The sequence below is a fragment of the Cryptomeria japonica genome, chromosome 6 (assembly GCF_030272615.1).
Source record: "Cryptomeria japonica chromosome 6, Sugi_1.0, whole genome shotgun sequence".
NCBI lineage: Eukaryota > Viridiplantae > Streptophyta > Pinopsida > Cupressales > Cupressaceae > Cryptomeria > Cryptomeria japonica.
In genome coordinates this window covers 57,671,698-57,683,128 of record NC_081410.1, presented here as the reverse complement: position 1 = coordinate 57,683,128, position 11,431 = coordinate 57,671,698, and the positions used below count along the sequence as shown (strand labels likewise).

Genomic DNA, 11,431 nt, shown 5'->3' with positions numbered 1-11,431 from the left:
CACAGGAACTGCTTCCGAGTTGATGAGGATTTTGGAAATTTCTTCTTCGTTACCCCATTTAAGAGTTTTGGAGTCAGTTGAAATATTGTTCACTATTCTTGAGCTCTGATTCGAATCTAAAAGATTCATACCCAAAATTGCACATTTTTGGGCCCCTTGAATTTCAAAACTTGGCATGGCTAGAGAAGAGTCAACCCTTTCAACTTGGAGATCAGGGATCTCTCCTTCCTCAGGCTGGTAATCTCTTGCTTCCATTGCCTTGCTTTCATAAGTGTCATCAACCACTTCAACTATCTCATTTGGAGGATCATTCTGATCTTTCATTTCCTTTTTTTGAGTTGTTCTTATGGGTCTGGCTTTGGTTGATTCATTTCTCTCTACTTCCTGTATTGTGGGCCGGAAGATAGAATTTGAGGCTTCCTTCTGTTCCCCCTAAGGAAAAAAATGATTGGAATTTTCTTCCTTATTTTCTGATTTTTTAACTTGCCACACCCGTTTCTCTGGCAACATTTGACTTTCAATTTGAGGTTTAAGCTACTTGGGTTCCACCTTTTGCTTGTTTGGGCAGGATTTTGCCCAATGACCTACTTTTTTACAGTGGAAACATGCAAAAGGAATAGTTTCATATTTGATATGTTGTTTCCAGGTTCCCAGCTTTGAAACTAGGTCTATCTATTTCCGCATATCTGCCTCTGGGGCTACTCCTACATAGAACCTTGCATGGGTTAGTCTTCTTTTTGAAGCAGTGACTAGGTCTGTAGAGAGCATCTCGCCAAAAGAACTTGCTATTCCAAAGAAGATACTTTCTACCCAGTATTCAAGAGGCAATCTTGGAAGCTTTATCCAAACTAGAACTTGGGCCAAGAGAGAATCATTCATGTTTAGATTCGGATGCCATTTTCTAAGAACCAGAGCTGTCTTTCCTACCATCCAGGGACTCCCGCACAAAATCTTAACCTTATCTTCTTCACATGAAAAGGAAAAAGATAGAAGACCTTTGGGTAGTGCCAAAATTTCAACATTTCCTTTAAGGGCCCATTTTCATTTGACAAAGGCCCTGACAACTTCAATATTAGGGCGCAAACCCATGAATTTCCCTACAAAGGAGTTTGACATACTATTGATATTATGGTCTAGAACCTAGTCAGGGATAGAGATAGCAAACTTACCACTAGAAGGGTCAGAAATATTCTTAACAGGAGGAAGGCAGGATTTACCAATTGGTCTAGTTCCAAAAAGGGAAGCCATTTCTTTTTCTCCCTCTGGCTATCCATGGAGTCATCTCTTGGAATGGGCCCCCCATTGGACCCTTCCCCTAGATGCCCAGATGAACCCATTATCTCCTCAAGCAGAGTACCATCAGACTGTGAGTCAGCAACAACACCTGGGAAGTTTGGGGGCTTGTCGTTATCGCCAATAGGACCAACACCATTGATCTGGTCAATCCCACCATTGGAACCAAGGTTCCTGCCTTGCTGAGAATTTGAAATTTGAGCTCCCGCTCCCGCTTCTGCCATTTAAAAGTCAAAAAAATAACTTAATATCATAAGTTTATAAGAATATTATATTTAATTATTTAATTATGTCTAGCTAGGGTTTCATGGACATTGGAGTTAAGATATTTTCCCATTTTAGCTTTATGTAATGAATTTTCTTTCTTTTGCCATTTTTGGAGAATTGGAGAATTGGGAACATGATTTCGGAAGAGATTTGTTGCTACCCAAAGATTCCTTCTACATCTCACAGAAAGAGGTAGGTTTTTGTTTTCCCTTTCTCTTTCTAGGTTTAAGTCCAAAATTTGAAAGAAATCTTTGTTTTTCTTCCTCTCTATGTTTCAAAATTTGAGTGCATTCATGGGGCTTTTGTTGAAATGTTGTTAATTCAGTAGTTGCTGGGTGAAATGCACTACTATTAAACTTGAAATTTGGTTATAAAAGTTTGAACTAGGTGAAATTGGGGAAATGGGGGTTTCATTATTTTGTAGATGTAAAATGTTGTTATCCATGTCTAGAATTTGTGATTCAATTCGGGTATTGATTTATGCATGTTTAATGGGTTTTAAATTTCCAATTCATCTATTGCCATAGAAAAATTGTTGCATCTCTTTTAAAATTCGATAGGGTGAATTAATTTTTTTATGCACCCATTTTTATTTTGTTCCATGGGCTAAAATTTGTATTAATGTTTCCCCTTATTTATTTATTCTTTCTTGGGTCTCTATTGTATGTTTTTTATTGTTCAAAAGGGGGGGGGGGGGGTTGGGAGTCTATTTGCACCCCATCTATGGGGTGGTTCTTGTAAGCACCCCTATGCTTTGGGTGGGTATCTTAGCACCCACCACATACATGGTGGTGCTATCCAACACCTCCCACATAAGTGGGTGGTGATCCACCACCAACAAACTATGTGGTGGTGCTTCCAGCACCTCCCACCTATGTGGTGGTGTTGTCCAGCACCCCCGACATAGTGGTGGGTGCTACAACACCAACCACCTATATGGTGGTGCTACCAGCACCTCCCACAAATTAAGTATTTAAATAATACCCTGCTAGAAATTATTTGCCAGTATGGGGTGTAAATTCAATTTCCCCGACATTATAAAATTATGAAATTTATTTCTTTTTTTCAAATTGCCACATATGTATATTTTCGTTCATTATCAATTCGTTATGGTTGGTATTATGGTGTTCTAAAATGTGTGACTTTCTCTAATTGTTATTGTAAGTTTGATTTGGTTCTCTTCTTGAATTGTCTAGTATGATTTCAATGCGTGTACTTACATTTTTTCCGTTGTAGTTAATTTGATTGTTTAAATGTCAGTTATTAGTCCAAATGAGTATTTGAGAAGTTCGCTCGTAATTTTGGGGTGAACCTTGTGTATTAGCATGGACTAAGTGTAAAATACTCGTTGCCCCAGTTTTTTCATTGTTCACCTCAATGTTTGTCAAATGTTGTGTATTTTTATGGTTTAGTCCTAGAGGTCACTTGAGTGATTGTTTAATACAAGTTAAATCTCTCATCTCATGTCTAGTTATTTGTGAGTTTAATTTTGTTACTCGTGTGTACCCTCATAATGATTTTTTCCATGAGGGTGAATTCTTTATGCTGGTGATTTTGAGGCAGTGAGTGTGAAGACCTCGCTGAGTTCCCAGTTGTAGAGTTGTAAATTGTACTCACTTGCTAGGGTGGTACAATTTCACACCTAGTTTAGCACCCGCCTTGGCGCATTTTGCATTTTGCATTGCTTTTTCCCTTTAGCACTTAATTAATTAAATTAATTAGGTCTAAGGTTCTATTTTATCATCTCCCATATCATAAAGTTGGGCCCCTTTCATTAAAGTGTGCCCCTTTCATTTTATTCCTCCAATACATCATTTAATCAAAAACCCTAATTAAGACCTATTTTGAACTTGGGGGCTTGATTTCGGGGGTCAAAACATCTCGAAATCACCTATAACTTCGGGATTCTCTCTAAAGACATCATATCCGATGGCCCTAAAAATTTAATGAAAAGTTGTTGGGACCATGGCGCCCGGAGTGCACACGGTCCCGGATATTTTTCCTGAAATTTTAGGAGCGCGATCCAATCATAAAATAAAGCTTAACCCCAAGAAATTGGTAGGAGATTCAATCTCTAGGTCGGCCAAAAGTTGAAATTAAGACCTAGGGTTTCATATATAAGAGCTCTCTTTCTTCATTTGAAAGGATCCAAATTTTTGGTTTAAAAAGGACCTGCTAGGCAGCGAAAGAGCAGATCTTTGAAGACTTCAACAAAATTCAACATCCATTTATCAAGCATTCATTAATTTCATTCATCTATTTAGGGCTTTGAAGGCATTGAAGAGCAATAAGGGATCACCGACTGAAGATTGGCTTGTACCCCTCCCTTGGGGTTGGGTATGATTTCATGTTGTTTTCATGTCTTTGCATAAGCCTCATTATATCACTTGTATTCATGCTTTAGATCTCTTTACATCTTGATTTGGAGCATTTACATTATCATTTACAAGCAATTAGGGTCTACTTTCTAGGTTTCTCTAGTTTGCTTACTTGCATTTTAGGATCTTGCACACACACAAGGTTTGCACACACACAAGGTCTGCACACACATTACTTTTACAATACAAGTTGGCTATTTGTGGAGGTGGAAATCACCAAAGAGGGGGTTTGACTAAGGTAAAACCCTATATAGCCACCCAAAACACCTTTTCAGATATAAGTGTAGATTTCAGGATTTAGACGACACCGCAAGTTGCAGATCCAGAAGAAGCAGACGGAGACCAAACCATACACCAGATTTAAGAGAAAAAGACCAGGACAGGGGTGTGGGGCACCTTGGTCCTACCAGGACAGGGGTGTTGGGCGCCCTGGTCCCTGGGACAGGGGTGCTGGGCGCCCTGGTCCTTCTTTCAGACAACAAGTTTCAAACAGCTTTTCAGGTTGCAGAACAGCAGTTTCAAGAGCAGTTTAAGGGGCAGTATCAGGACAGTGGTGCTTGCAGCCCCATCCCAAACATTTCCACTCAGATTTTAACTCCAGGTACGCATTTGCATTCTTGTCTTGTCCTTGTGTTTACAACTTTCCATTGTTTAACCTTAATTCTGCAATCTTGTTATTAGTTCATACTTGCACTTTGGGATTAGGATTTGAACTTGTATCATTTTATCTTTCAATTACAACAAAGGAATAGAAATCCTAATAGGTAGCCTGTGGCTCTCTCTTCCACAAAAAGAAGTAGCCAATTGTGTGATACCTCTAGGCTCTTTCGTATTCCATAATGTGTGTCAAAAGGTAGGATTAGGACATGTTAGCCTAGTCTCGCTTTTTCCCAACACATTTTTGTGAACCCGACGTGAATCTTATTATTGCTTTCTCTTTCATTAGATTTGTTAGATCTAAATCTAGATTTAGCATGTTTCATTTAAGTTTCATTTTCATAAAAAAAAAAAAAAGAAAAAAAAGAAGGAAAAAAAAAAGAGTGTGTTTCCTTGCTTCTTTGCATTGTGTGTTTAAATTTTATGCAATTTTTATTTCAAAATGTCAGATTTTTATTTGCAAGATGTTCATATTTGTGATGATTATGAGTTAGATGAAGCTTTAGATGAGTTTTTGAAACCTAAAGATACCAAACCTTCATTTTACCAAAAACTCATAAACATTGTTACTATGCCATTTCGTTGTGATGAGAAAGATAAGTCGAATGATTCCTCTCAAGGGTACATTCCTATCAACTCTTCCACTAAATCTAGTAACATCATTGTTTTCAATGATCCCCTCTATGAAGAGATATCTCCTTTTGAATCAAAAGATAAACCTTTTAATAGATATGATCATGCTTTGTTGGATGATGCCCTTGATGACTTTGTGGCTCCTAAAAAACACTCCCTTCATGAGGATCCTTTTGTGCAAGAAGATGACATTATCCCTACATTTCCTAGTGATGGAATTTCCTTTTCCAACAAAATTCCCACTAGAGATGATGAATTAATGATAAATGCTTACCCTTCTCCTAAAGTTTGTCTTACCCATAAGCATCCCTTAGAGAAAGAAGATGAAATAAAAAGCAATTTCCTTAATTCTCTCTCCCCTAAAGATCATATTGAACATATTTTGAGGAAAGAGGGTGAGTTTAACACATCTATTGATGCTCTCCCTCCTAATGATGAGGAATTAGTAAACAATGTTATCTCCTCTCCCGAAATTGACAATACTTCAAACATTCCTTTCAACAACCTCACTATTTTGGATGAACCATTAGAAGAAGGTATAGATTATTCTCTACCCCTAGCCAAAGGGGATGAAATCAAGGTTGAAAACTCCCTTGATAGTTTCTCACCTTCATTGAATCTCAATCATTCTCCCTCTAAAAATAAAGCACCTCCCTCTCCTCAACTTGGTTCTACTCATAAGGAAACCCTAGTTCAAAACAAGATGGTTAACATCTCTTTCAAAGATCTCAATCTCAAAAGTGAGACTTTAGAGAGTAATGTTGATCCTTCTCCTAGAGAGTTTATTCCCCATGTAGATCCTTTGATGATAGAGGATGATATGACCTTTGCTAGTATTACTCTTCCTACTGGAACATCAATGCCTACTCCTTGTCTCTCTCCTAAAATTGATTTAATCGTTGATAAGATTTTAGTGCAAGAGAAGATTATCAATAATTCTTCCAACACTTTTGTTCATTCCTCTAAACCATCCTCAATCAATTTGATACGTGTGAATGAAACACCTAACAAACCTCTCTTCACTGTCCAAGGTGCCTATCCTTCTCAAAATTCTCAACCTTTAAATAAGCCTATCTTAGTGGTCCAAGGTGGTTATGCTAATGATTCTGTTTGCACTCCTAAGAAACCTATTATTACTATGCAAGGAGGTTATTCTACTAAGAGCCCTTATGAGTATGCTAAGCAACTGACTAGAGAGAGTTATCATGCGGTTGCCCATACTTATAATACTAGAAATAGTAGGCAGCCTAATCTTCCTCCTGTTACTCTAGTGTCTCTTCCTAATCCTCAACCTATTCTTCCGCAAGCTCCACGGATTTCACAAGTTCTTGGTAAGGAATATGATCTCATAGGACAACTTAAAACTACTCCTGCTAAGATATCCCTTTGGGATTTGATCCAAACTTCTTCCGCTCATCATGGAATGTTACAATATGCCTTGAAAGATTTGAATGTTCCTCCACCTAATACATCTAGTAATATAGTGTCTTTGGTTAACTCTGTGATGAATCCTAAAGCTCAAATTGTGTTTACTCAAGATGAGTTGCCTACTAGCGAAATTCAACATCAATATGATCCCTTGATGATTGTGGTTATCATAAATGACACTGCTATAAGACGAACACTGGTAGATAATGGTTCTGGCCTTAATGTGTGTAGCATTAATCTATTGCATAAGATGAATGTGGATACATCCCTTATTGAGCCTGACTCTCATCCCATTCGAGGCTTTGATAATGTGGCTAAGTCTTCATTAGGTATTATCACCTTACCCATCACAGTGGGACCTATTACTTTGCCTACTCCTATCCATGTTATGTCGAGAAATCTAACATACAACTTGTTATTAGGGAGACCTTGGATTCACAGTATGCAAGCTATCCCCTCTACATTGCATAGACAAGTTAAATTTATTTATAATAATAAGACATATACCTTGATAGGTGATACTAATTTTCAAGCTTGTTTGCAAACATCTACTTGCAAAGGGAGTTCTTCTAGGCCTTCCTCTTCTAGTGATGACTCATTAAACAAGATACCTATGGATGAATCATCACCCTCTGATAATCAAAATTCTTTGGATGAGTCTGAAGTTCCTAAAGAAGATTCTTCTCAACTTGAATCTATACATGAAAAGGATTTTGAACCTGAGAAGGTTCTTGTAGAAGACGATTGGGGATCTCTTGATTTTAATCCCACCTTTATTAGGTGAGTATAGGGTTCCTCCTAGAGAGCTTAAATTTAAAAAGGAGGAAGAAACTAGAGATCAATCAGTCTTACCTGAACCTATGAGCAATAATTTTGTGGCTGCTTCTCAAACTTCTTCTCCTCACACCTCTAATTCTGAAGAATTTGATTCTTTGTATTATGAAAACCCACCTTTTCTTTTTGAAATGGCTAATCGTTATGGTCGTGGTTTTCATATTTTGGCTAAGAGTGGCTATAGTGGAAATGGTTGTGGCACAAATGAACAAGGAATTAAAGTTCCTTTAGAACATAACATGCATGAATATTCATTTGGACTTGGATATAATCTTTCTAAGCCCACCAAAGCATCTAAAAGACCATTTCTCAATGTGAATGCTATATTTAGTAGTGATGATGATCTCACTTCAACTAAATCATCTTCTACTGCTGTCAACCCTCATTCCCCTCACAAGGAAATCTTGGCAATGAACAAATCTCTTTATGACTCCCCTCAAATTTCTAAATCCACTTATGAATCTTTATCTCCTATTCATAATAAAGTCCTTTCCTCTAGGGATAAGGCTCTAATAAATTACATTCATCCCTCTTCTAAGATGTCTTGTGACTTTTCTTCTTCAATTTTTATCATTTTATACATGTTTTTGATCTCACTTATAGTTGAGCATTCAGCATGTCATATTCAAATACCTTATTCAATCTATCATGTCTTTAAATAACATTAATGGCTATTATATTGCTCATCATTATGTGACATTGGTAGCTCATTTATTGGGGGCTCATTGTCATTCATGACGGTACAATTTCAAGTGCAATCATATTTTTGAAGCAACATAATAGCCTAATTTTTCTATGTTATCTCTTGTTCCTATGGGGTAATAGTGTGGAAATATTTATCATCTTTGCTTTAGAATTCTCTTTTCCTAGATATGGGAGAAGATGTGTATTCTCTTTCTTATCCTACCCACTTCTTGTGAGGAGCATTTTACATACACTAATGTCTTGCTTGCATGAACTCATGTGAGTATGTAGTACATTTTTCTTATGTCTAAATCTCTCCCTAGAAGATTGTGTAAGTCCTTCTCATTATCCTTATACTTGGGAGGCAATGATCTTTCCTTGTTTTCATCTAAGGATCCACTTTTTCCTATTTCGTGGATGGTGTGAACTTTATTACTTGATGTTATTCCTTGTATGCATTTGTTGTTGTTTGTTCAAGGATTCTCTCTTACAAGAGGTGTAAGTCCTTGGCTACAACCTCTTTTGCACTTGGTAAAATACATCCATAATGAATTCACTCTCCAAATTGGGTTAAAAAGAGCGTCATCCTTCATTAAGAATCACTTTCATCTCGCAAAAGAAGGAAGTATTGCATTCTTATTCTCTTCTTTGTCTTATTCTAGAAGATGTTATATTTGTTTAAGACAATTCCTCTTGGGGATAGGTGTCTTTTGTACAAAGATCTCTTCTCCTCTAAGGATCTCCTTTACACATACTACAAGATATCCCTTTTTCAACTATCTTATCCTTGCTTAAAGAGTGCAAAACTCTCTTGCTTGGATCTATGACATTGTTGCATTTTTGGGGTATCTTCTTTTGTGATGAAGGTAGGTATCCTTGTTCTACTTTGCTTATGACATAAACATTACACTTTTTGAGCAATGGGTCATTCTCGGAACCAGAGCACAGACTCTTAGAGCGAGATGTCACGCTTTTGTACTATACATATACAGGTTGTAGCATACTCGGGCATAGACTCCTATGAGGTACTTCTAACCTCCCTTACACACACATGCATGAGGTTGAGTGGAACTAGCAGCATAAGGCTAGACTTTCTCACTCTCCTCCCTTACATGGATCACCTAGACAAACTCTGGGGGCTAGTTTTCCATGTCCTTTTTCCCATGGATCACCTAGACAAGATCTAGGGGCGAGAAGTCCATGTTTTCTCTCTCACTATTCTTTTCATGGATCACCAATGTGTGTATTCATGCTTTTTTCCTTTCTTTTCTTCTCTTTGCATTTTGTTTCCATTTTGTGTTAGAGAACTCTCAAATCCTCACACTCTTTGTTGTGTTGGAATTTAGATTTAGTCCTCTTTCTTACCAAATGATTCTCCATTAGTTTTTGATCTCATATCAAATCTTCTTGTGAGCATTTGTCATCAATATTCTTTAACAATTCGAAGTGGTAAACATGATACCCTGTTTCAACTCACTAAAATTAGCAAACCGAAATAGGGGGGGGCATATAGCTACCCTCGAATTTTCATCACCTTCCTTAGTAAGCATTAGGTGATTTTGTGATCTAACGTGTGCTTTGTAAGGTGTGGTTCCTAACTGTGTACTGCAGATACTACTGGGGGCTACGTTCGACAGACTTATGGATATATCCTTTTTCAAATAATGTTTACTTTTCTATACTTTATCTTGCATATGCACGTAGTGTTCATATGACCACTAAAGTGGGGTCTAAATGTAGCATCGTAAATTGTATGCACTTGCTAGGGTGGTACAATTTCACACCTAGTTTAGCACCCGCCTTGGCGCATTTTGCATTTTGCATTGCTTTTTCCTTTTAGCACTTAATTAATTAAATTAATTAGGTCTAAGGTTCTATTTTATCATCTCCCATATCATAAAGTTGGGCCCCTTTCATTAAAGTGTGCCCCTTTCATTTTATTCCTCCAATACATCATTTAATCAAAAACCCTAATTAAGTCCTATTTTGAACTTGGGGGCTTGATTTCGGGGGTCAAAACATCTCGAAATCACCTCTAACTTCGGGATTCTCTCTAAAATCATCATATCCGATGGCCTTGAAAATTTGGTGAAAAGTTGTCGGGACCATGGCGCCCGAAGTGCACACGGTCCCGGACATTTTTCCCGAAATTTTAGGAGCGCGATCCAATCATAAAATAAAGCTTAACCCTAAGAAATTGGCAGGAGATTCAATCTCTAGGTCGGCCAAAAGTTGAAATTAAGACCTAGGGTTTCATATATAAGATCTCTCTTTCTTCATTTGAAAGGATCCAAATTTTTGGTTTAAAAAGGACCTTCTAGGCAGTGAAAGAGCAGATCTTTGAAGACTTCAACAACATTCAACATCCATTTATCAAGCATTCATTAATTTCATTCATCCATTTAGGGCTTTGAAGGCATTGAAGAGCAATAAGGGATCACCGACTGAAGATTGGCTTGTACCCCTCCCTTGGGGTTGGGTATGATTTCATGTTGTTTTCATGTCTTTAAATAAGCCTCATTATATCACTTGTATTCATGCTTTAGATCTCTTTACATCTTGCTTTGGAGCATTTACATTATCATTTACAAGCAATTAGGGTTTACTTTCTAGGTTGCTCTAGTTTGCTTACTTGCATTTTAGGATCTTGCACACAAACAAGGTCTGCACACACATAACTTTTACAATACAACTTGGCTATTCGTGGAGGTGGAAATCACCAAAGTGGGCGTTTGACTAAGGAAAAACCCTATATAGCCGCCCAAAACACCTTTTCAGATATAAGTGCAGATTTCGAGATTCAGACGACGCCGCAAGTTGCAGATCCAGAAGAAGCAGACGGAGACCGAACCATACACCAGATTTAAGAGAAAAAGACCAGGACAGGGGCGTGGGAAGCCCTGGTCTTGCTAGGACAGGGGCGCTGGGTGCCCTAGTCCCTGGGACAGAGGCGTTGGGCGCCCTGGTCCTTCTGTCAGACAGCAAGTTTCAAACAACTTTTCAGGTTGCAGAACAGCAATTTCAGAAGCAGTTTCAGGGGCAGTATCAGGACAGTGGCGCTTGCGGCCCCATCCTGAACATTTCCACTCAGATTTTAACTCCGGGTATGCATTTTCATTCTTGTCTTGTCCTTGTGTTTACAACTTTCCATTGTTTAACCTTAATTATGCAATCTTGTTATTAGTTCATACTTGCACTTTGGGATTCGGAATTAAACTTGTATCATTTTATCTTTCAATTACAACAAAGGAATAGAA

At 37.8% G+C, this 11,431-nt stretch overlaps 1 protein-coding gene across 1 annotated transcript in view; it reads left to right on the top strand.

The window, feature by feature from the left end:
• The first annotated feature begins 1,693 nt into the window (after nucleotides 1–1,693).
• Nucleotides 1,694–11,431, top strand: part of LOC131876494 (heat stress transcription factor C-1b-like) — a 57,798-nt gene continuing 48,060 nt past the window's right edge. Inside the window, exon 1 of the mRNA XM_059221910.1 lies at nucleotides 1,694–1,752. Within this exon, the coding sequence (XP_059077893.1) occupies nucleotides 1,694–1,752 (59 nt within the window). The remainder of the gene's footprint in view (nucleotides 1,753–11,431) is intronic.